This window comes from the organism of the source record quoted next, unplaced genomic scaffold (assembly GCF_019419815.1).
Source record: "Pyrus x bretschneideri cultivar Hongxiangsu unplaced genomic scaffold, Pyrus_bretschneideri_v1 Contig39, whole genome shotgun sequence".
In the NCBI taxonomy this organism is placed as follows: Eukaryota; Viridiplantae; Streptophyta; class Magnoliopsida; order Rosales; family Rosaceae; genus Pyrus; species Pyrus x bretschneideri.
The window spans coordinates 3,059,139-3,083,758 of NW_025999712.1; the positions used below are offsets into that span (position 1 = coordinate 3,059,139).

The 24,620-nt window shown below is 41.4% G+C and overlaps 7 protein-coding genes across 12 annotated transcripts; 3 read left to right on the plus strand and 4 right to left on the minus strand.

The window, feature by feature from the left end:
- Positions 1-1,173: 1,173 nt before the first annotated feature.
- Positions 1,174-4,497, plus strand: LOC103964698 (ribulose bisphosphate carboxylase/oxygenase activase, chloroplastic). Its single transcript, XM_009377665.3, has 7 exons — positions 1,174-1,330; positions 1,911-2,218; positions 2,300-2,405; positions 2,815-2,900; positions 3,025-3,497; positions 3,660-3,941; positions 4,209-4,497. The coding sequence occupies exons 1-7, from the start codon at positions 1,280-1,282 to the stop codon at positions 4,319-4,321; spliced, it is 1,419 nt and encodes a 472-aa protein (XP_009375940.1). The 5' UTR covers positions 1,174-1,279; the 3' UTR covers positions 4,322-4,497.
- On the minus strand, positions 4,208-7,679 carry LOC103964697 (low-temperature-induced 65 kDa protein). Of its 3 annotated transcripts, none has more exons than XM_009377664.3 (5): positions 7,196-7,679; positions 6,692-6,955; positions 5,898-6,539; positions 5,589-5,819; positions 4,208-5,237 (listed from the first exon to the last, which is right to left on the minus strand). In XM_009377664.3, exons 1-5 carry the CDS (start codon positions 7,305-7,307, stop codon positions 5,194-5,196), a joined length of 1,293 nt encoding a protein of 430 aa, XP_009375939.2. In that variant the 5' UTR covers positions 7,308-7,679; the 3' UTR covers positions 4,208-5,193. The 3 variants fall into 3 exon arrangements, with proteins under 3 accessions (XP_009375939.2, XP_009375938.2, XP_009375937.2); XM_009377663.3 differs by having other exon boundaries at positions 5,589-5,825; XM_009377662.3 differs by having other exon boundaries at positions 5,589-6,539.
- A 149-nt stretch (positions 7,680-7,828) lies between these two features.
- LOC103964696 (pentatricopeptide repeat-containing protein At3g09040, mitochondrial-like) lies at positions 7,829-9,891 on the minus strand. The gene has a single exon (XM_009377661.3). It carries the CDS (start codon positions 9,675-9,677, stop codon positions 7,947-7,949), a length of 1,731 nt encoding a protein of 576 aa, XP_009375936.2. The 5' UTR covers positions 9,678-9,891; the 3' UTR covers positions 7,829-7,946.
- Positions 9,892-10,555: 664 nt separating this feature from the next.
- On the plus strand, positions 10,556-14,440 carry LOC103964695 (protein TOC75-3, chloroplastic). The gene is made up of 7 exons (XM_009377659.3): positions 10,556-11,786; positions 11,995-12,216; positions 12,320-12,427; positions 12,541-12,732; positions 12,855-13,103; positions 13,592-13,846; positions 13,958-14,440. The coding sequence occupies exons 1-7, from the start codon at positions 10,617-10,619 to the stop codon at positions 14,195-14,197; spliced, it is 2,436 nt and encodes an 811-aa protein (XP_009375934.2). The 5' UTR covers positions 10,556-10,616; the 3' UTR covers positions 14,198-14,440.
- Positions 14,441-14,796: 356 nt separating this feature from the next.
- LOC103964694 (chaperone protein dnaJ 20, chloroplastic-like) lies at positions 14,797-17,803 on the minus strand. Of its 2 annotated transcripts, XM_009377657.3 has the most exons (5): positions 17,283-17,803; positions 16,263-16,431; positions 15,833-15,865; positions 15,593-15,687; positions 14,797-15,437 (listed from the first exon to the last, which is right to left on the minus strand). In XM_009377657.3, the coding sequence occupies exons 1-5, from the start codon at positions 17,631-17,633 to the stop codon at positions 15,213-15,215; spliced, it is 873 nt and encodes a 290-aa protein (XP_009375932.2). In that variant the 5' UTR covers positions 17,634-17,803; the 3' UTR covers positions 14,797-15,212. The 2 variants fall into 2 exon arrangements, with proteins under 2 accessions (XP_009375932.2, XP_009375933.2); XM_009377658.3 differs by lacking the exon at positions 15,833-15,865 and having other exon boundaries at positions 17,283-17,799.
- Positions 17,804-18,465: 662 nt separating this feature from the next.
- Positions 18,466-20,923, plus strand: LOC103964692 (pentatricopeptide repeat-containing protein At5g59600). The gene is made up of 2 exons (XM_048564521.1): positions 18,466-18,850; positions 18,944-20,923. Exons 1-2 carry the CDS (start codon positions 18,843-18,845, stop codon positions 20,574-20,576), a joined length of 1,641 nt encoding a protein of 546 aa, XP_048420478.1. The 5' UTR covers positions 18,466-18,842; the 3' UTR covers positions 20,577-20,923.
- Positions 20,924-21,000: 77 nt separating this feature from the next.
- LOC103964693 (transcription factor PCL1) lies at positions 21,001-24,315 on the minus strand. Of its 3 annotated transcripts, none has more exons than XM_009377654.3 (2): positions 23,014-24,313; positions 21,001-21,316 (listed from the first exon to the last, which is right to left on the minus strand). In XM_009377654.3, exon 1 carries the CDS (start codon positions 24,020-24,022, stop codon positions 23,039-23,041), a length of 984 nt encoding a protein of 327 aa, XP_009375929.2. In that variant the 5' UTR covers positions 24,023-24,313; the 3' UTR covers positions 21,001-21,316; positions 23,014-23,038. The 3 variants fall into 3 exon arrangements, with proteins under 3 accessions (XP_009375929.2, XP_009375931.2, XP_009375930.2); XM_009377656.3 differs by lacking the exon at positions 21,001-21,316 and adding an exon at positions 21,873-22,200 and having other exon boundaries at positions 23,014-24,315; XM_009377655.3 differs by lacking the exon at positions 21,001-21,316 and adding an exon at positions 21,873-22,206 and having other exon boundaries at positions 23,014-24,314.
- Between the last annotated feature and the right edge of the window lie 305 nt (positions 24,316-24,620).

Consider the following 24,620-nt stretch of genomic DNA (forward strand, 5'->3'; position numbering starts at 1 on the left):
TGCCCATAGGTTTACCCTAGATAATGACTGTTACCTAATCATTTTTCCCCATTTTTTTCTTGTTAAGGACCTAAAGACACGGAAGACGCTTTTCCGAGGGAGGTGTGAGAATGGGTTGTACCCATTTCCAGATGGCAGTGGACCTTTCAAGCATTCTGTATCTGCTTGTGTGGGCGTACGAGTTTTGGCACAACAGTGGCATGCTCGTCTTGGTCACCCTGCCAAACCAATAATTAAATTTTTAGTTTCAAATAAAATGGTACCTATTGATGGTGCCTGTGATGTAACCTTTTGTGAGTCATGCCCTCTAGGTAAAAGCACTAGGTTACCTTTCAATATTTCCGAGTCTGTGTCTGCATTTCCATTACAACTTTTACATTCTGATGTGTGGTGTTCTCCAATTATTTCTAATGAAGGTTTTCGTTATTATGTTTTGTTTGTTGATGATTTTTCGAGATATTCTTTCCGCCCCGTGCTCGTATTGTTTACTTTTCTTTATTTAATAAATTCGGAGATAGAGGACGGGGGGGGGGGTCGTTCTATTAACCCTTTCTTATCGCTTTGAGCGGGAAGAAAGTAGCCTACTTGTAATTGACGGTTAATCCTGGGGTTTGGTTCTTTCTTTCCGCATTGTGCGGGTTTAGAGAGTAAGGTTTCTACTATTGTAGTCCGACGACCAAACCTTATACGTAGCTCGACTTGCCTAATCCATTATCATCCTTATTTTAAAAAAATGACATAAATAAACAAAGATATAGGAGAAGAAAATGATTATCAGATAATCAATTCCCCTTTCTAAACTCTAAAACCTATCATTTTGTATGGTTGAACATCGCTGACATGAAGTTTGCTTAATTCTTCCAAGTGAGTACACCGTTAAGGTTTTAACTTTATAAAGTGCATTATTTTTCATGACCATGAATTTTGCTTAATTTTCCAAGACAAGGGTATCCTAAGTTCATAACCCAATCGATTTTAAGAGGTGAAGAAGCAAAAGCTTAAACCTGATCCTCTCAACTTTTGTGTATATTCTGCCATCTTTGAAAAGTAGGATGTGGACAAGTAGGATTATCCTCTATTGTCCACAGAGAGCCACCTGTCACTCAGCCAATCCCGATTGTGTGGCCTTCAGGATTTTCACAACCACACCACACGTTTTATTACACATTGCTCTCACATTTAATCTTCAATATCTTATATACACCAATCACTACAGTATCTGCTGCTTTATTGCATTCACTTGTAGTCGCAGCTCACTCTCAGGACACCACTTTGATCCATGACCGCCATGCACACAGTCTCGAGCGTCGGAACTGTTAACCGGACGCCGGTACGTTGTTATCCTACCAAGTTCTATTCTCATCTGTTTAAGTTTCTGTGTCACATTCTTTTTCATAAAAACAGTTTTTCGGGTAGCGATTTACACTCACAGTTTCTACTTTTGTACTTCCCCGCTTGTTTTTGTCTGTTGATTCTTCTTTAATTTATTCGCTCTGGCTAAAATCGAGGGATAACTATAAAAGGATTGTACAAAAGTCGCCATATCCATATTGTTTTTCTTTAACCTATTCCAGAAGGGCCAGAACTCCAAAATGGTTATTTTGTTTGTCCATGTGATGCCTAAAACTCAAGCATCCTTCATAGGAGGTGATTTTTGTGCAACTCTTTTCTTCTCGCACATCCATGTTTATTTTTAGTATGTTAACTCAAGAATAGAGAGACATAAATAAACTTAGGTGTACAGACAGAGAAAAGAAGTGAAAGAAATCATCTCTTTTTCACTAATTTTATATTTTTTTACACGGGTTTTGCTCGAAGGTTAATCTAAATGTAAAGCAGTGAAGTTTGTCATTCTATTTTGATGAACTTCCAAGTTTCTTGGTCCTAAAGTTATGTTATATTTGATCCAGGTGAGCTTGAATGGCTCTGGTTCCGGAAGCTCAGCCTTCTTGGGCACCACTTTGAAGAAAGTGACCTCAAGAGTCCCCTACCAGAAGATTGCATCTGCAGGCAAGTTAAAAATCAATGCGGAAATTGATGAGGATAAGCAAACCAACAAGGACAAATGGAAAGGCCTTGCCTACGATGTTTCCGATGACCAACAAGACATAACAAGAGGAAAGGGTTTGGTTGATTCTGTGTTCCAAGCTCCCCAGGGGACTGGAACTCACTATGCTGTCATGAGCTCATACGAATACATCAGTACCGGACTTCGAGAGTAAGCAAGAAAATGTTGAAACTAATTCCTATGCTTGGAGGTTGAATTTGTTTTGTAATAGAGTTTTGACTTGTGTTTCAGATACAATTTTGACAACAACATGGATGGGTTTTACATCGCTCCAGCTTTCATGGACAAGCTTGTGGTTCACATAACCAAAAACTTCATGAGCCTGCCTAACATTAAGGTACGTGTAGCGCTACAAACACGAAAAACAAATTTTGAAACTTCGGATTTTGATTGATATGACAGTGTCTTATTTGTTCGTATTTGAGACATTTTAAAGCTTATTTATTTTCTAATGAGTATGAAGTAAGATATTGTCATGTCATCTGCCATGCAATTCACAGGAGTGACTAAAATTTGATAAATTTTTTGTTGCTTCTAGTAGTATTATTATTAACTTAACTTTCTCATGTTTTCCTAACGAGTAAGAAATAAGATATTGTCATATGTCATCCACCATGCGGTGACAAAAATTAGAGAAATTTTTTGTTGATTTCTAGTAGTATAATTAGGTTAACTTTCGCAGTTAAACGTTATTCTTTGATTGTTGGTTTTGATAGCTCAGATGGTTTCATTTGAATTTGTATCAGATTCCTCTCATTCTTGGTATATGGGGAGGAAAAGGTCAGGGAAAATCCTTCCAGTGTGAGCTTGTGTTTGCCAAGATGGGAATTACGTGAGTTCGTGTACTTTACGAAAGTTTTCTTTTTTTAATGAAGAATCACATAGAAATAAAGAAATATTTGCATCCATATTGCTTCCATCATTTTATTTTAGCTACCCTTGTGATTAAATTTCAGCCCCATCATGATGAGTGCTGGAGAATTAGAAAGCGGGAATGCAGGAGAGCCCGCGAAACTGATCAGGCAAAGGTACCGTGAGGCTGCAGATATCATCAGGAAAGGAAAAATGTGTGCCCTCTTCATCAATGATCTCGATGCAGGTGCCGGTAGGATGGGTGGAACCACACAGTACACTGTGAACAACCAGATGGTGAATGCTACCCTTATGAACATTGCTGATAACCCGACAAACGTGCAACTTCCCGGTATGTACAACAAAGAGGAGAATCCTAGAGTCCCCATCATTGTCACTGGTAACGATTTCTCCACATTGTATGCCCCTCTCATTCGTGACGGTCGTATGGAGAAGTTCTACTGGGCTCCCACTAGGGAAGACCGGATCGGTGTTTGCACCGGAATTTTCAAGCCTGACAATGTGTCCCAGGAAGATGTTGTCAAGATTGTTGACACATTCCCCGGTCAATCCATTGGTAAGTATACTTTTGTTGTAGTAATTTGGCATATAATTTGCCATGTAATTTACATTTCTTGAATAGTGTGATGTGATCAGCAAATGGGATACATATAACGTTACTCCGTTAAAGACTAGTCAAAAATAGGATCATGCTAACTTGTTATATTGCACACTGCAGATTTCTTTGGTGCCCTAAGGGCTCGAGTTTATGACGATGAAGTGAGGAATTGGATTTCCGGTGTTGGAATTGACGGCATTGGGAAGAAGCTTGTGAACTCAAAAGAAGGTCCCCCGACCTTCGATCAACCTAAGATGACTCTGGAGAAGCTCCTTCACTACGGACAAATGCTTGTCCAGGAGCAGGACAATGTGAAGAGAGTCCAACTGGCTGACAAGTACCTGGCCGATGCAGCCCTTGGAGATGCAAACCAGGACTCTATTAACCGAGGAGAATTCTATGGTAAGCACTCCTTGTCTTGATAAGAAAATAACCCTAGAAGCACCAACTCATATCCGAACTTTTGTAAAATCTCAACTGATGTGGCAACATTTTGTTCGTTAATATTTGGAGTCACTTTGAACCCCATTTATTCACAACCAGAAAGTAACTACCGTTTTGTGCCACATCAGTTGGGATAATAGTTGGTACTCGCAGTTAGAACTACTCGTCTTAAGCTATCTCGATTGGATTAGTTTTGTTGAAGTGTTGCTTAACCACTGCATGCAGGAAAGGCAGCCCAACAAGTTAACGTACCAGTCCCAGAAGGCTGCACTGATCGAACAGCTGCAAACTTTAACCCAGCAGCAAGGAGTGACGATGGTAGCTGTCAGTACGAGTAATTGGAGCTGAAGAAAATAAATATTCTGTTTGCTGGGTTATTGATGTTTTCTTTGTAATTCATGCTTGTATTTCTATGGAGATTCTTGCAATTATTTCGTTTTAATTATTAAACTAGCTATTGATACTCCGGCTATTGAAAAGTCAACAAGAACTGAATGTTATGTTGTTGATAATATGTCGTCATTGTCGCAAACAAAACTTCACAACATGTTATCATTACATTCGCGACAGGATTGAGACAATATTGATAGACGTTTATTCCTGCAAAGAGTACTTAAGAACTCATTTGGTTGGCCTCACTGAACTTAGGAACTTGTAACCTATGTTTAGTAAAGGCGCCCTAATTTTTATGCCCCCTCCGTTGATCTAGCACCAAATACACATCATCACTATTTTTACAGTCCCAACTTTTTCGTTCGATAGAGTAACAAATGAAGGGCAGTACTTAATCCAACTTAGGCCAATCCGATGGAATCCAGGGCAGTCCTAGGGAAATGTTTTCTGCAACCAACAGTTCATCAATGTACAAAAATCAAATAGAAGAGTGCGCGAGGAGAAAAAAAAAAGTGCGGAATTCAATTCCCTTGTTTATACTTCACTTTGCTCTTTTGTGAGAATATTTTGACGAGATTATTGGGGGAATTTGTGAATACATATTACTATTTAAGATTGTTCACAGGTATTCTGTGCAATTATTTCATGAAAAAAACTTCAATTTCTGGAGCTGCAAAATTGGTTTTATTGGCAAAAAAATACAAGGCTTACATGAACATTGTAAAATGAATTTTGGGAAACACTTATTGATGCATAGAAACTTGTACAAAAATATTTAGAGGATTATTTTTTTATATCAACAGTTGAACTCCGCTTTTCAATTAGTCTGCAGTATTCTTCCCTTCTTTTCTTCCTCAATAGCTGCAATACATAAAAGATCTGCGTGAGGACGTATCATTTAACCGAAAACACAAGATGAAATATATACCCTTGTCACGTAAGAATTTGAACCGAATCACCGTTTATTCATCAATCTAATTGTTATAAGTTAGGGAAATGTTCTTACCAGATAGTGCAGTGTATTATGCAGCAGACTGTCAATTTGGACCATTGAACAAATCGATCGATTTTTATTTATTTTAATATGTGAAGCTAGAATAACAGTTTGATTCAACAACATATATAACATGTCAAAGAGAACATTAACATATAACTAATCTATAACTTAGCACTTTGTAGAGATAATAAAGAAGGAAGGGTCATGGAATGCACCTTCATGAGCATTTGTCGAGACTGGAATGCGCGGTGATGAAGTCATCATGGCTGACGAGTTTGGTGATGTGGCCATGGCTGATTGCGCGGTAGTGGTTTCGGATGGCTCCTCGTTCCAAAGCATGGAATTTATAGCCCCTTTCACCTTCCCCACCATGCCAACATCACCACCACCAGAAGCTTTCTTTGGACTCATTGCATCGGATATCACTTGCGAAAGTGCTCTTTCATCTTCCCCTGGCTCAAATTTTTGAATCAAATACTCCTTTACAGAAACACCCTTATCCCATATTTGATCACTGTGCTTACCGGATTGTGGAGCTGCAGGGGCTGACAAAGGTTGTGGACCCTCGGAGGCTGCCAAGATTTGTGGAGTTGCCCGGGATGAAGAGTTCTGCAGAGCTGATGATGCTGAAACAGTGTGTGGAGCTTCCGGGGATTTATCTGAAGGAGTTGGGGCTGCAACAGCGAGGCCTACCTTTGAGGCAATGGCATGGGTTGCATTGGATACAGCAGCAGGGGCTGAAACAGTGAGCCCTTCTATCTTTGAGGCAATTGCGTATGTTGTATCTGATACCGTGGCATAGGCCGGTCCCAACTTCTCAGTCACAGTTTCAGCTATTGTCTTGTTAGGACTTGAAGTCTTTGCAATTTCAGTTGACTTGCTAGGACTATCTGCAGGTTTCGCGGCCACAGTTCCAGTGACTGCCTCTTTAGGGCTACAAGGCTTCGTGGCTACAGTTCCCGTGATTACCTCTCTAGGACTAAGAGGCTTCGTACCTGCAGTTTTGGTCACTGTCTTGTTAGGACTAGGAGGCTTCTCCTTATCGTGTTCAAATCCCGGAGTGACACTACTTGGCAAAACATGCTTCTCAGAAATCACAGGAACTGCTCGGGGTTGCAGCTTTGCAGTTTCCTTGTATCCTTCAGGTGCCATCTCTGATTCGTACACTGCAAATAAAATGAAACTATTAAAGAAAACAAATTGAACATTTGGAAGGCACAAAGAGGTTTGCACTAACTCTTCAAAGGGAAAACAAGCATATAAATTTTTGGTACAAAGATGTTATACATAATGGAATCTTGAAGAAACTTATTATTACTTGGGGCTCCTAGATATTCAGCATCTTGCTCTTCATCTTCATGCTCGACTGGGCTTGCACCCCAAGTGGGGGTAGAGTTATCACCTTCACTGTGCTTTTTCTTGTTGCTGAGTGAGTGCTTCAGCTTCTTGGCCTTCTCTTTCACCTTGGTGAGAACAGATTTCTTGTGATGGTGTCCATGATCTTCTTCTCCATCATGGTGCCCGACCGGAGATGATGATGATGTTGACGAGGGTGAGGATGTCGACCTCAAAACTTCACCCCCTGGACATAAAAAAATAAAAAAATAAAAAATCAGTTAGAAGTAAATGTATAATCAAGGCATACAACTTCCATGACTTTGGGACTCTCTCTACCTAACTTCCCTCACCGGCCGAACAGTGTCTTGTCTCTCACATCACATGACTAGCCATGCAATGTGGAAGATAGAAATATGATTGTATACAACCGGTTATGAGGTTCACGGGTGGTGGCTGAAGTTAATAGTAAGATGGCATCAGATACCTCGAAGATATTGTTCCATAGTTGGGCTTTGAGTGGCCGTAAGTTTTCTCGGCTCGTGGATGATAGTAGATTCCGAGTCACCGTGTCGTTGGGGGCGTTCAAGTTGAGCCATTGCTGCTTTCCGATTCACAATTCAGGGTCCTTAGACTTACCTCCGTTGTTGAGAGAACTCGGATATTTGTATGGATTTATTGCATTTTCTTCCGGGGTTCTTGACTTCACAACGAACGCGATCCACAGGTCAATTTGGTTCATTTGTTTGTGGGCTCCGTTTCGACAAGTGGCATGAGAAGCTTCTAAGTTTAGCTTCCTACTTGCAGCTCAGGAATGGTTATTTCCTGAAATAGCAGTTGACTAGGCCACCAGCAGCAACCATCTTCCTCTTCCTCTGCCTTGTGTCTTGCGACAGTATTGGTCTTGGAAGACAAACCTGTAACTGCTTTCCACAATACATGGATTTTCTTCTTTTAGGATGTTTAAAAAATAAACAAAAAAAAAAATTAAAAATTTATCGGTCTCCTTTTGTCAAACTAAGTGTAATAATGGGGTCGGCTGTATGAGTCCTGGAATGCCATTACGATCGGTTTTGTGCCAAGTCTTCCGTTAGCTCAAAATACTCTGTATTTTCTAAAATTAAGGGGTTGAAAATGGCATGGGAGTTTGATGCCAGTGCATTGATGTGGATTGTGATTCCTTAGCACGCCGTGTTCACCAAAAAAAGAAAAAGAAAGACCTATCTTACTTTGTTGACTCAAATCCAACTGTAACCGGGAGTTTTTCTTACTCCTCTATCATACATGAGCTTCCTTACTCCTGCTGCATCATCCCAGTAGCCTCTCGTCAGCAACACATTCGACAGGAGTATGTAAGTTGCAGGATCATTTGGGGACAGTTCCTGAAGCTTGTGTGCAGAACGAAGAGCGATTTCCTTATTTCCATGAACTTGGCAAGCACTGAGCAGGGCTTTGTACACTGATGGTCCCGCCTTGATTGCCATATTATCAACAAAGGCTTGTGCTTCATGAAGATTTCCAGCTCGACCAAAAAGGTCAACAACTGTTGCATAATGCTCCATTTTCGGGGGTGCACAAAAATCATCATTTCTCATCAGATTGAAATACTCGAATCCTTTGTCCACTAAACCAACATGGCTACAAGCAGTTAGTACAATGAGGAAGGTGGTACTATCCGGTTTGACCTCTGTTCTTCTCATTTCCTCAAACAGTTCAACAGCCTCCAACCCAAACCCATGATGAGCATAACCTGATAATAATGAATTCCAGGATACGTCATCATGTTCTTTCATCAAATTAAACACTCGCTTTGAATCATGGATGGCACCGCATCTTGCATACATGGAAACAAGCCCATTCTGAACACATAAATTTGAAGCATGCCCACTCTTGAAAACGAGAGCATGGAATTTCCGTCCCTCTTCAAGGGCTGAAAGACTTCCTACCGCGCTTAAAATGCTTGCAAATGTGAAGAAGTTCATAGAAACTCCAGCCTGCCTCATTTCAGAGAAACACTGCAGAGCTTCCTCACTATTTCCAATATTAGAAAAACCAGCGATTACTGCATTCCATGAGATTTGATCCCATACCGCAATGCACGAGCAAAGCTTTTGAAAGTCTTCCAAGCTATTGCTACATTCTGAATATACCGTCATAAGTGTAACCACTATATATGCATTAAACTCAAAACCTTCTTTCATTATCCGGCAATGGATTTGCCTGCAATGATTCCAAAAGTCCGGGCTCGAAAATGAACTCAACAAGCTATTATAAGTTACACAATTTGGTTTGTGACCCAAACGCAACATTTCCCTCGCTAAAATCATCGCCTCGTTGGATTGTCCATTCTGCGCATAGCCAGTAACCATGGAAGTCCAAGTTATAACATTCTTATCTGGCATTTCATTAAACACACGCTTTGATTCGTTAACACTACAACACTTCGAATACATATCTATCAATCCAGTTCCCAAAACAACATTGCAGCAAATCCCCATTTTCATGCTCAAACCATGCACCTGAGCCCCAAGCTCTTCAGCTTCTAGCTGTGAGCAAGCCACCAAGACGCCCGAAAGACTGAACGGCGTTGGCAGTATCCCCACTTTCAACATCTCCAGAAACAACCCAACTGCCCTTTTTGGCAACTCAGCTTGCAAATAACCAGAAATCAGAGAATTCCAAGTCACAACATTTCTCTCGGGCATTTCATCAAACAGTATCTGAGCATTCCGCAACGAACCGCATTTGCCATACAAATCAACGAGAGCACTGGATATATAGACATTTGAGCAAAAACCCAACTTGATAGCAAATGCGTGAATCTTAATGCCCGAATCCAAAGAAGCCGACTTTGCGCAAGAAGATACGATTTTGTTGAGGGTTTGAGGGGAGAGTGAAGACCCACCCTGTTGCAACTGAGCCAGCAGCTCCAAACCAAATGGCTTTGCAAGCTTCTGGGTCACTGTCATGGCGGAGATGCTGGGTCGTCATACCCGCGGGAAACTACTCCAATGGCTGCGTTTGTTGCTCTCTTCGGGGTGAACCGCGGTAGGGGAAGTCGCCAATGGATTTTCCCATCGTTTTTTGTGTTTAGCCTTGAACCAGCTCCTGCAATTGTGTAATTTGAGAAGAAATTAATTATAATTAACTATACAAAAGTATCAATTTGGTAAATTCGCATATAATATACATATCTTACGCATATTTCTTATTAATAATATATTTCTAATTTTCATATATTTTAATATTTTGTTAAATTGCATGTTTTCTATAACTTCAAAATTCTCATGTACGTACTTTTTACGTTTAATAAACGTTATTTTGACATTTTTTTAATAAAATATTTAAAATTTACGTTTTTATATTTATTTTTCACATGATGCTGCATCAATAGTACGAATAGGGATTTTCCCTCTCAATATCACTCATGATTTTAGATCAAATTAAGAGGAAAATGTGGAAGAATAACATAGATAAACAAACAAGTAAAAACAAGCCAAACCAAGCATTGGAGATCTCGTCCCAACTTTAATTTGACCAAAAAGAAAAGAAAAAAAAACCAAACAAAACCAAAATTATTGAAAATTCTCTAGCACATGATTTTTCATAAGTGAATGGTTGAGATTTAACTAATTAAAATTTAGTTAAATCTTAACCGTTCACACATGAGAAAAAAAAAAGGTGCAAAGCTCCTAAATTTTTTTGCTTACTTTGAGCCGTTTGATAATTATTTTATTTTTTATTTTTATCAACCGATTCAGTCACTAACTCGGGAACTAGTGACTGAGTCAACTCGTCCCCCACCAGGCAGAAGTCCAAAAGTCCAAACCCAATAAACCCCTTTTTCCTTACGAGAGAGTGGCCTTATCTCTTCTCGTCTTTCTTCCGCTGCTGCATCCCACAACACAATGTTCGCAGCGGCGCCCTCCTCCTCCTACCTCAACCCCAAGCCCACCATCCTCCCCTCCTCCCCTCGCACGCTATCCCCGCCCCTCACAGCCGCCACTGCCTCTAACAGCCGCCGACCAGTCGTTAAATGCCACCTGTCTTCGAATTCCCCCTCTCCCCTTTCCCAAAACCCTAAACCCTCCTCCACTCCCCTCAAAACCCTCTCCAAAGCCCTCGCCGCCGGCTCCACCGTCACCCTCATCTTCAATTTGCGATCTTTTGCTGGGAATGGTAATTCCGGCGGTGGCGGAGGTGGGTTTGGTGGCCGAGGTGGAGGGGGAGATGGGTTCCGCGGCGGGGATGATGGGTTTGGTGGGTTTTTGAAGAGGCTGTTGTTTGGGTCGCAGACGGCCATGGCGGACGAGCCACAGTCTCAAGAGTGGGATTCGCATGGGTTACCGGCCAACATTGTTGTCCAGCTCAACAAGCTCAGTGGGTTCAAGAAATACAAGGTCTCCGAGATCTTGTTCTTCGATCGGCGGCGGTGGAGCACCGTCGGCACCGAAGACTCATTCTTCGAAATGGTATCCCTGAGACCCGGCGGCGTTTATACCAAAGCCCAGTTGCAGAAGGAGCTCGAGACCTTAGCCAATTGCGGGATGTTCGAGAAGGTCGATTTGGAAGGGAAGACGAACCCAGATGGGACTCTGGGAGTGACGATTTCGTTTACAGAGAGCACATGGCAGTCGGCCGACAAGTTCCGATGCATCAATGTGGGTCTGATGGCGCAGTCGAAGCCAATCGAAATGGACCCGGATATGACCGAGAAGGAAAAGCTCGAGTATTTTCGGAACCAGGAGAAGGATTACAAGAGAAGGATTGATAGGGCAAGGCCGTGTTTGTTGCCGGCGCCTGTGCAGAGGGAGGTATTGCTGATGTTGAGAGAACAAGGGAAGGTGAGCGCAAGGCTGTTGCAGAAGATTCGAGACCGGGTTCAGAAGTGGTACCAGGATGAAGGGTATGCTTGTGCACAGGTTGTGAATTTTGGGAATTTGAATACCAAGGAGGTGGTTTGTGAGGTTGTGGAAGGGGATATCACTCAGCTGCTTATTCAGTTCCAGGACAAGCTGGGGAATTTCGTCGAAGGGAACACACAGATCCCCGTGGTGAAGAGGGAATTGCCTAGACAGGTACTTATATCATCCGTTAAACGAAATGACTTGCTTATATCTTTAATGGGTTTTTGGTTGTTTGTTGAGTTGCATTTTGGGTTACATGATTTAGTTATTGGATTAGTGACTAAAGATATATATTGTTTGATTCTTAAGTTCTATGCATGTTTGCCAACTTGCAATGGCGTGATTTTATTGACTCGTTGAACTCCTTGGTGAATGTTAGCTTCGACCGGGTTATGTTTTCAACATAGAAGCAGGGAAACAAGCTCTGAGGAACATAAATTCCCTAGCTTTGTTTTCAAACATTGAAGTGAACCCACGGCCTGACGAGAAGAACGAAGGAGGTATAATTGTTGAAATAAAGCTTAAAGAACTAGAACAGAAGACAGCTGAACTTAACACGGAATGGAACATTGTTCCTGGACGTGGGGGTTATCCGACTCTTGTATGTGTAAAGTTATCTCTTTGCTCTGCTCATCTACCATGAAAATTTTGGAGGTTTGAATTATGTAATTCTGATTGTATGATATTGTATGTTGTGTGTATAGGCTTCACTAGAGCCTGGTGGCACTGTTACATTTGAACATCGGAATCTCGGTGGCCTGAATAGATCTATTCTCGGGTCAATAACCACCAGCAACTTCTTGAATCCTCAGGTAATCTTGCCTTGCCAAGAGTATACCCATCCCTGTATGTAAGTTAACTGATGGTTTTAATACCTTTGCATAAATTCTGGTACCATGTATTTTCTGTGGTTATATTTTCTCAGGATGATCTTGCTTTCAAGCTTGAGTATGTACATCCATATCTGGATGGTGTGTACAATCCCCGCAATCGTGCTCTCCGTGTAAGCTGCTTCAACAGCCGAAAACTAAGTCCAGTCTTTACTGGTGGGCCAGGGGCCGATGAAGTGCCACCTATTTGGGTTGATCGAGCTGGAGTTAAGGCTAATATAACAGAGGTGCTTCTTATCATTTTTCTTAATGTTTAATTCATGTAGTCCTTTATAATTTATTCAACAGAGGTACTTTTCGTCTTTACGTTTTCATTGCTTTACCTAACTTGATTGTCTGTGCCTACCAGAATTTCACCCGTCAGAGCAAATTCACCTATGGACTTGTGGTGGAAGAGATAACCACGCGTGATGAACGCAGTCATGTCTGTTCTAATGGTCAAAGAGTGTTGCCAAATGGAGGAGTAAGTGAAGATGGACCTCCAACAACTCTCAGTGGTACAGGCATTGACCGCGTGGCATTTTTACAATCAAATATCACTCGTGATAACACTAAATTTGTGAATGGAGCTATAGTTGGTCAGAGGAATGTTTTTCAGGTAACCTAATTTTCTTGTGCCATATACCTTGCATTATACACTTGCTTCTAACATCTGTATAGTTTTTAGAATAAGCGGGGATTAGAAAGAAAAATATTTGTAAGGGGAAGCCATCCTCATCAGCTTTATTAGATCTTTCTAGAATTATTAGTTTGAGGATCTTTTGGTCCTGGCCTGGATATAATTAGTGATAAATTTAAGAAAGCCACACTGAACCTGGGCAGGAGGGTTTTCATACGTGCATGGGGGTTGAATCATGTTTGTATATGTGGGTGCCTTGTATGTATTTTCACCTTGATGATATGTCGGATGACTGTTGCATTCAAAGTGAAGTTTATCATTTAATCATCCTTTTGAAACCACTATAGTACAAGGGTATGTGGATTTTGTTCAGTGTTTTGAAATATATGGGTGTTTTTCTTTTTACCTTTTAACGCAACATGTTTGAGAGACTTTGCTAACTTGGATACTCTTTGCATGAATTGCAGGTTGACCAAGGTGTTGGCGTGGGCAGCAACTTTCCATTCTTCAACCGTCACCAGCTAACATTAACCAGATTTTTCCAGCTGAAGGAAGTCGAGGAAGGTGCTGGTAAACCACCACCGCCTGTCCTTGTACTTCACGGACACTATGGTGGCTGTATAGGAGACCTTCCAAGTTATGATACATTTACCCTTGGCGGTCCATATTCTGTGAGGGGTTACAACATGGGCGAGATAGGCGCAGCTAGAAACATCCTTGAGGTAAGAACTACTTTTGAAACTTGTAACTCAGTCCTTGATATGATGTTGCTCCATATACACATAAGTTACGGTTTATGATTAGCTGATTTCTTTTCCCTTTATTATCTCCAGCTTGCTGCTGAGCTACGGATACCTGTGAAAGGTACACATGTATATGCATTTGCAGAACACGGAAATGACCTAGGAACTTCCAAGGAAGTCAAGGGTAACCCAACAGAGGTATACAGGCGATTGGGTCACGGGTCAGCTTATGGTGTTGGCGTAAAGTTAGGTTTAGTGAGAGCTGAGTATGCCGTCGACCATAACTCCGGCACAGGTGCATTATTCTTCCGTTTTGGCGAGAGGTTTTGAGATGCGACTAGTTTTTATCAGTTTTGTTGATTTGGCCTTTACTTTTTCGAAGCAACAATTTTATATTTATGTCGGGATTCATTTCGAATGGTTTGAGAAACGTAAATTCAAGTTGAGTGAGAATTGTTCTGTCGTTATGCTTGTATCTGACGCAGTTGGAACTAATAAGAGGCACTGGAGAGTCAAGATTACTATTTTCAGTAATCTAAATCTGATTGCTATACAACCACTTGATTTTCATTACTCTCTCTCTCTCTCTCTCTCTCTCCCCATTTTTTGCCTTTACGCTTCCGGTCTCCCTCTCCGGAACGATGCACTCCAATCTCTCCCTTTTACCTTCTCTGGATGCTTGATTTCCGCGGAAATATGAACAGCGCTTCATCTTTGATGCTTCCAACAATGCATTGAAGTGAAGTCGTGTTTCAATGCCGCCGCCCTTATCGTTTTTGTTTTCCCTACCAGTTCCCTATGCCGGCTCGCACGAACAGCTGCATTTAAGACATACGCGCCGAGTCTGCTTGTAGCACAAGAAACACTTATTGTTCAAATGGTGTTGCAAACGAAAAGTAGATTAAGGTTAGAAAGAAACACAAACATAATAATCTCAACTCCTCTTGATTCTCATCCAATTTTGTTGATTGTTTTACAAGATATAATCTCATCACAAGCTCCAAACACAAGCCCAAAAGTCTCTAAACACTAAAGACTCGAATCGTACTCTATATCAACTATACCTTTTGATTAAGCAACTTGACTTCAAAAAAGAAAAACGAAGTAATTTCCCAAAGTTTTAGTTGGGAATCACGATCCTTCATCGGTGTGGTTCAGCGTGCGCATCTTCAATTCCGCCTTTACACTTCCAGTCTCCCTCTACCATACAACAAACACCCCATCGATCGATCTCTCCTTTTACTTCTCTCAACTTTTGCTTTCTACTAAAGTGCAATAATATGAACAAGGCTTCACCTTCGATGCTTCCAACAAAGCATTGACGTGGTGAAGCCGTGTTTCTGTGCTACAATCCCAATTCCTTTTTTAACTGAGCAAGAGTAGCTTCTATCTCATCGATATTATCCTTGATGCTGCTCTCCTTAACAGCTTCGTCTTGACCAACATTTTCTGTTCTCTGTTTCCCGGAGCTTCTGAAAGGATTGCCTTCATCATTGTTATTTGCTCCATCTTCTGGATCCATTATGTTTAGTTCTTTCTCGAGAAATTCCACAAATTCTTCTCCAATCTCCTGCAAAGTGTAAATACAGATGATGAGTGAGGTTTCCTTGGTAAACATTCTCATTGAATTACTAGTATCTGTGAGCCATAATTCTAAATGGCGGTGAAGATGGTTTAACTGAATTGCATTTTCAGGCAGGTAGTGGGAACTTAAGGTAATCTCACCCCCAATTCCTCCCATAGACTCTTTGGCTTTCCCTGTGACGAAGCACTTGCTTCCCAGTTCTTGAATTCTTCTTGGATATCTTTAAAGAAGTCCTCTGCAATACCGAAAAAGACTTATGACACCGCTATAATAACAACTGCGATAAAACGGATACAAAAACGGATGCTTGCTGAGATTTGAGGACAATGCAACGCAAACATTATGGCCTGTATGATGTCTCACAGAGAGGACAAATCTACCTATTGTTATTTGAACATCCCTCAAAAAAAGACCTGCACAATGAAGGGCTTAAGAATAAGAACATGCTAAAATATACCTAAATATAGATTGGTCCAATCTTATCTTTTGGTCTATCTTAGACACACTACTCAGCAGTGTCCGAAGACAACAGTTATACGGATAATCAGTTGAAATTTGAACGGTGAACAGGACCAAAATATCCTTCGAGTGAAGGCCCGATTAACTGCATGTTGCATTCTTACTTGTCAAAAGAGTAAAACAAAATTTTGATGGCTGATACTGCCGTGTCACAGGCAGCATGACATCGTCCTATGGATTATCAGACATGCTTCGAGTAAAACATATTTAGCATTGGACTATATTGATTCATAGTGAAAGAAGTTCTGTAAAACGGTAGAGAGTCCATGTGCAAGTTTACTAGGTTCTTACCAAATCCGTAAAACTCTTCTTCATCTTGAGACTTCTTGCCCTGGTTTCTTTGAGAAGAGGAATAGGAATAGTCAGATCCGAAATTAGAGTCGTATTTTCCCCGAGATTTAGAACTCAGCAATGTATTGTAGGCATGCTTAATCCGCATAAATTTCTCCTGCGCATTTGCCTGTACAAACACAAAAGTTAGGACTAGTGAAACCATTGCTAAGCACTCTAGATAGAAGGGATGAGCTAAAAAACAGATTCAAAACATATCCACTACACCACCAGGCAATACAAACTACAAAAGCGGGCGATTGGAGATTTGGAAGAGCGTAAATCGCACTTCCCAGTTTAGCACACAACATAATGTGCCTACACAGTTGGCTTGGTGCCACAAATCACAAAATACGATTCGGGTAGCAGCATATCCTAGGATCATCTGTTTAAAGTTAGGTGGAATCATTTCGAGATTGTTGTCTACACAGTCTGTTAGAATAGAATCCTTAACTCCAGAATCTTCTCCCTAGTTATTGTTCATGGTATCAGCTAAAAATCGGTCCAAGGGTTCAAGGAGTCGTTCCTCTCACAATAAGCCTGCGGTTTTCGCCCCAACAAGGCAACAAGGGTGATACACACAGAATGTGTATTCTGCATAAATTTTCTCTAATCTAGAAACATCACAATACTCAGTTATGAAAGATCCTTAATTTCTCCAATTGGGTAACTAAAAAATAACGTACTTAACTGTTTTCTGCAATTGGGTAACTAAACAACAACATAGTTTATAACAAAACTCCAACAAAAATTGGAAATGAATCCTCCAATGAATTGGCATCCTTTAAACTTGGTAAGCAAAGATTTAAAGAACACAAAATCAAATTAAACACCAACAAATTATAATATCAGAAAAATAAATTAGGGAAAAAGAAAACTACCCGGAAATTGAAAACCTTTCATTTGCAGCTAAGGCAGTAGCAATTCCACAACTAGACAAAAAAGTACATTATGGGTTTGAATGCATAAGTTGTTAATTACCTCTTTATTAACATCGGGGTGATACTTAAGAGCAAGTTTCCGGTAAGCCCTTTTGATCTCGACATCCGTTGCGGAAGGAGACACGCCCAGAACCTGGTAAGGAGACTCACTGCGACTCGCTCTCAAGACGGTAACAAAACGCCCCCGTTTCGGTTTCAAATTCAAGAAACTGGTTACGGGTTTCGATGCGTGCCTGAAAATGGGTTTCGAAGATTCGGGTCGGGTTTGCAAGAAAAGCAGAGATCTTGAAGAAGAAGAAGCGGAAGAAGAAGAAGAAGCGGAAGGAGGAGAGAGGTTGAAGAAACAGAAGGTGTGTGGAGGAGTTAGAGACAAAAGAGCCAAACCATGCATTGTTCGTCGGGGATTAATTTGTGACAAATTTGGTAATCACCTTCATGTCCCTGAGAAGATTGCGGTTGAGAAAATGCGGAGCTCTGGAAGTTGGGTTGTGATTATTTTGGCTTAGTGTGTGCGCGTTGGTGGCTCTGTTTTGAGCAGCCAACGTTCTGGAGAGAAATGGATGGAAAGTAAATCGACGGCCAAGATTTTGGATCTTTTGTTTGGAAAGTTTGATTTCATGTGGGACCGACTCTTTCTATTTTGGGGATGGATTATCAATTTATTACAATCTAGATAAACGCGTTGCCCTCGAAAAAGTTGAAATGAGTAACATTTAGGATTTGGATTCTCTTCGGATCCCTTTCTTAGAATCTCAGGATCAATGCACGAAGATCATTTATCAAAAATCATGTAATCACAATTAAATACATTTTATATTTTTAAAAGTAAATAGATTCGTTTTACGTGAAAAGTATTTAATTGTGACCGTATGATTTTTTATGAACAGTCCTTGTGCATTGATCGTCGAGACCCCAAGAGGGGATCCAGAGAGGATCCAAATCCTAACGTTTGTAGTATTTTTCGGCTTTACTCAACGTAGGTTAGTACTTGTCTTTTTATCTTTTTGGGTGACAGTTAGTTCTTTTTTTTTTTTTTTTTTTTTTTTTGTCAAATAGAAACTTTCATTAATTTAAAAAAAGCTTACACGAAATATAAAGTTCAAGGGAATTCAAATACAAGCATAGTTTATAAGAAACTACAACAAAAAAGAAAATATACTTCTAGTTTTCAAAAAAAAAAGTATATATATATATATATATATATAACAGAAAAGCCTAAAAAGAGCAAGCCCACAGTAGCTATGCTATCATCGCCAATCCACCACTACCACCAAGAGGAAGAACCACAAACAAGCTAGATGAACAAAAAATGAGGGTGAGCAAGCCATCCGCGCAAAAAGCGCTCCCATAATCCTAACAACCTACCAAAAAGTGCAAAAAAACACTTCTAACAACCACCTAATACCAAAGTGCATTGCCAAGAAAAAACACGCAAGTGGCCGAGTGACAAAGGTCGACGGTGGAGGAATGACGGCAGGGAAAAGCAACGGAGGAAGAAAGGGGCATAAAAGTCTAGATTTGAGACGAGCTCAGAAAAACTAGAAATTAAGCTGATGTAGTGTTCACTTCAATCTTAAACTTCGGCCAAAAATTACTTAACATGTACATGTACGGATGTAGCGTTCACTTCAATCTTATGATATAACGGTGGTTGGGTTCTTTCCCTCGCTGAACAGTTGCTGCTCCAATGTTAATGCGCAGGTTCAAAGTCCAAGCACTCCCATCGGCTCAGCTGAGCAACCGCATCTTCCACCGTCCATTTCAATCCTCACCCGATTTCTACACAAATCTGTTCGAAATCTACGCTCGTGATCGACAGTTGCACTCTGCAAGAGCACTCCACGCCCATTTGATCACCAATGGGTTGGCCAGTTTGACCCGTTTTGCCTCCAAGCTCATAGCTTTGTATGTTTCTTGTGGCCAAATAGTCCATGCCCGCAAACTGTTCGACAAAATTCCCCAGACGAATATCCGCCGCTGGTTTGCTCTCATCGGGGCCTGTGCTCGTTGTGGGTTTTATCAGCAGGCAATGGGTGTGTTCTGTGAGATGCAGAGAGAGGGTTTAAGGCCGAACAAGATTGTTATTCCCAGTGTTTTGAAAGCCTGTGGGCACCTCTCGGATGTTAAAACCGGTGAGAAACTTCACGCTGTGGTCCTCCGGTTCTCGTTTGAATTTGATGTTTTCGTTAGTAGTGCTCTCGTTGTTATGTACGCAAAGAACGGGTGTGTAGAGAAGGCGCATTGGGTGTTTGATACGATGGTGGAGAAAGATTTGGTGGCTTTGAATGCTATGGTTTCGGGGTTTGCTCAACACGGGTTGGCTAGAGAAGCATTGTGTTTGGTGGAGAAAATGCAGCTGGAGGGGATAAAGCCTAATTTGATAACTTGGAACAGTTTGGTTGCTGGGTTTTCACAGAAGGGTGACGGAGCAATGGCGTCTAAGCTTTTTAAGATGATGCGCGATAATGGAATTGATCCTGATGTGGTATCTTGGACTTCAATTATATCCGGGTGTGTGCAGAATTTTCAGAACGATAAGGCTTTTCGAACATTTAAGCAAATGTTGGGTCATGGATTGTATCCAACTTCGAATACAATTAGTAGCCTCTTGCCTGCATGTGCGGGTGTGACAAATGTGAAGTCCGGAAAGGAGATTCATGCTTACGCTTTGGTGATAGGAGTCGAACAAGATGTGTATGTTCGGAGTGCTCTTGTTGACATGTATGCAAAATGCGGATTCATATTTGAAGCGAAGGCTTTGTTTCGTAAGATGTCTGAAAGGAACACAGTAACATGGAATTCGATGATTTTTGGATACGCGAATCATGGATATTGCAACGAAGCAATTGAGCTTTTCAACCAGATGAAGCTGGAAGACGATAAGAAACTCGATTACCTGACTTTCATAGCAGTTCTCACAGCTTGTTGTCATGCTGGAATGATTGAACTTGGAGAAAGCTTGTTCAATCTGATGCAGGAAGAGTATGGGATTGTGCCAAGACTAGTACATTATGCATGTATGGTTGATCTTCTAGGTCGAGCAGGGAAACTCACCGAGGCTTATGATATGATTAAGGCAATGCCGATGGAGCCAGATTTGTTCGTATGGGGAGCGTTATTAGGAGCATGTCGGAATCATGGGAATATAGATCTAGCTGAAGTAGCTGCAACGCATTTGTCAGAGGTAGAGCCGGAGAGTGCAGGAAACAGTCTGCTACTGTCAAGTCTATATGCTGGTTCTGGCAATTGGGCGAACGTTGCAAGGTTGAAGAAAATGATGAAAAGAAACAAGTTAGGGAAACTTCCGGGATGCAGTTGGATGGAAACTGCCTGATACATGAGGAGGCCTTTGAAGGAAGATTTTGACGAAATTCTAAGGCAAGTCATCGAAACTAATTCCGGAGTCCTTTCATCACACTTTCTTTGCCGGAGCTATGTTGAAATTTTCTGTTCCCGAGGAGGGAGGGAAGCCGGATAATAGTGAGAATGATAACTTCCTCCTTGTCGCTTTCTAAATCTAAGTGTAGATGGCTCTCGTCTAAGTATGTGGCCTCCATTTCCGCCAGAGGTCGTTTTTAAGGATTCTTCCGGGAATTGGATTGCAGGCTTCACTTCCAATCTTGGCAAAAGAAGTTATTGTTGCCGAGGCTATGAACTTGACAGAGACAAATCTTCCTTCGCTCTTCGTTCTCACTCAACGCCATTTTTCTTCAGTGAATCGAACTACGCTGGTGACTGTCTTCCTAGTTTACATCATGTTAGAGAGTTCAAATAAATACTATTGATCATCAAAACAAATACATGTTCTCACCCATGTTTGTTCACAGTATCAAATAGGTTTCAGCCTGACAGGATTTTAAGAACAAAGCCAGAATATATGAAGAAATACAAAAGATCTCAACTACAATATGTAGAGAGGTACAGTACCAATTATTTCAGTCGACAACATAACTTTAACAAGGAATAGTTATAATCGCTCTACGCCACCGTTGGTAGGTATCCGCTATTTAGCTGCCGGTGTAAAGGCCGCCCGCTTTATCTGGTGAAGTCTCTCTGTAGTTATCTTTGAACAATCTGCAAACGATGAGTATAATCGTACAATGACATCAATTTCAAGTCCAAGAAGAAAAAAGATCATAACCTACACGTACAATACAAAGAATCCATGTACCCCGAATGAACTAAGTACTGGTACACGATAGATACCCGAGCTTTAACTGAGAGAAACAAAAGGTATTACAAAACAAGAATTACGATACTACTATAGCAAAAGAGAGGAAGGTATAATGTATCTGATCCACTGAGGTAAAAGATATTTTCACCAACTGTTTGCCCATGTTCCTTAGATCATCTACATCCATCCCTGTTCACCCTCTAGCTACAAAAAATGGCAATCAATTTGCTCTAGCAATACTTAAGAACGCACAAATAGCTCTTGTTGATCAGAAACGAACCTTACAAAGGGGCTTGTTCCCACAACAATCTGTACAGGGAAATCGTAGTTATAAAATTTAACGTTATACCAAATGAAATTTGTAGTCACATAAGTCGTAAACACGAGGGTATATGCATACGTGACAAAGGAGGCGAAAGGGTGATAAAAGCATTCAACCCAGGATTGAAGGACAGGTAACAGATAATTGTTATATCTTTATTGACTTCTTTCCATTGAATCTGGAAAGAAAAGGCTTAACACCTTATTGATACAAAAAGAATATATAAAGTAAGAACAGGTCAGGCATGTACTCAATGCCTCGGTGTCAACAATGTAGACTAGGAACGGAGTATACATGTAATGAGGGAAGTTTTGCTACATTGGCTATTGATTCAAAACCCATATGCCTCTAAAATGTCTCCACATTATTCCTAAGAACCCTTCCCGTGCCTGTCAGGTTCGGGATTACCAATCAAGCAAGCTTACAGGTTGAGTTCGAAGAGTAACCAACTTGCTGAAACTTCTGAATCTACACAAAAACATACATTAAATAATTGGAAATTCCGCAGCAGTTATCAATAGTAAACTGCATCATATATATGCAAAGTAATGGTATTGACAACAAACCCCAAAGCTGCTATATTGCGTCGCTAAAGATATACAAGCTTTGAAGCTGTAACTCCATTACTTATACAATCATAATACGTATGGGATAGACGCTTGTTTCTCAAACAAGTGAAATGAAATGGATGAGACCAAAGCACGCCAAATGATATTTCAAATGAAAACCACAATTTCAAGCACAAGGAAGTGCAAGGTATTACTTCAATCCTCCTCTTCTGAGAGGCATAAACTTAATTGCCATGAGACGAATGGATTTAGAGCTTCATTAAGGAAACTCTATCGCCATTCAAAACTTCTGATGACAAACAAAAAAAGGTACTGTCTCCATTCTGCACCTGAAGACTGTAACTTCGGGGGCAAAAACTAGTTCGGAAGCGCCTAGTTCCAAATATGACCAGCAATTTTGGGTTTATAGCAGCAAATTCACGATGCATTTTTAAGAAGGGAAATGATTTCCGCACTACCGTTTCTACTTTTACATTCCTCCTTATGTTTTTGTCCCCTGATTCCCTTTGATTTATTCAATCGACCTAGGAGGGAGAAAAGGGGAGTGCGAAAATCATTTTTCTTTTAATCAAAACCCGTAGGTTTCAATTAATGAGGCCTAATATAATAAGGCAAACAACAACCAGCCAAATAAGATAAGCAAATGATACAATCAAATCCGCAAAGTGAACAAAATTCAGTGCATAAGCTCAAGAGAGTCACTCACCTCAACTTTAATGTGTAAAGATTTCTCATTTGTCATTCGAAGCAGCATGTTGGTACGAAACCATCGAACCCATGTTGTAATGGTGCGACTCGAACCCATGGTACCCACCGCCGTGACCCCCCGCACCGCCGGGCATGCCCATGTGCCCGTGCCCGTGGCTCAACCCAAGAACCGGCATCTGCATCATCCCGGGAGGCGGGTACGGCATCGGAAACGAAAACTGCCCATTTCCGTGCCCGTGGCTCTGCCCCGAACCCGCCGGACCTGACCCCCCGCCGCCGCCAGACTCGTGGTGCAAGCTCTGCGGGACAGGCGCGGTGGCGAAAAGCTGGTCCGACGAGGAGGGCCCCACGTCGCCGGATAATCCTTGCATCCTCTTCAAGTAGAGGCGGTACTTCTGCAAGTGGCTGGCGACATTTTCGCGGGTCAATCCCTCGACGTTCATCAGCTGCATAATCGTCTTGGGCACGGCGTTCTTGATCCCCAGGTGGGCCACCACGTCCACGAACCGCTTGTGCAGCTGCGGGGTCCACACCAGCCGCGGCCGCTTCAGCGTCCGCGCTGACGTGTCATCCGGCGATAAATTATCGGTCCTCAGAGTCGAATCCGCCTCCTCCGTACTACAATCGACCTTCCGCGACTTTCTCGAATCGGATCCGTACCGCTCGCCGCTCTCGTCCACCTCCACGATCATCGGCTCCACTTCGTCGCTGCGGTTCTCGTCGAACGACTTGTAGTTCGACGAGAAGCCCTGGGAGAGGGCGCCGCCGCGGAGCGTCGAGACCGTCTTCTGCGACGCGCGGTTGACGTCGACCGCCGTACGGGAGGGCTCCGGCGAGATGCTGAAGGCCGAGGCTAATTCGATCGGAATCAACGGCTGAGATAAGGGAGTCAGGTCGTCGGCGCTCGGCAGCCCCGCCTCCCACTCCGAAACTCGTGCCTCGTCGTCTCCGTCGTCGCCACCGCTGCCACCGCCTTCGTACTCACTCATCCTCACCTCCTCACCCATTGCAAACAGCTCAAACTCTCTCTCTTTCTCTTTTTTTTAATTTTTCATTTTTTTTGATTCCTTTTTTTGGATTTTTGTCATCGAATTGTTCGTGTCGGGATCGGATCGGATTGGGAGAAAAATCAGGAGAAAAACGAAGACCAATTGAGAAGAAGAAGAAGTAGATTGGAGAATTCGGGAGATTCGGAGGACTGTTTGGCAAGTCAGAAAACGGGGGAAAATTATAGAAAGTTTTCTTCTCCTTTTTCCTATCCTTTTCTTTTTCTTTTTATTTTTTTCTGCGCTTTGTGGTAGAAAAAGTGCAATATCTGATTCCATCTCACGCCGACGTGGACGACTTAGCCAGATATTTTAGATCTTCTAAATATCTCTTCCTTTTCTTTTACTTCTTTTACTTATTGATAACTTTATAAATTCAGCATGATCTACCGCCAACATCATAAATATATTTTCAATTTAATCAATTACTATTATATATTGTGTTTTATCACAAAGAAACTCAATAATATTAAGGTTAGAATATCTTTTACATGAGTTATATTATATTTTTGTCATATGTTCAGTGTGAAATCTATACTCCAACACATCTCTAACAAAT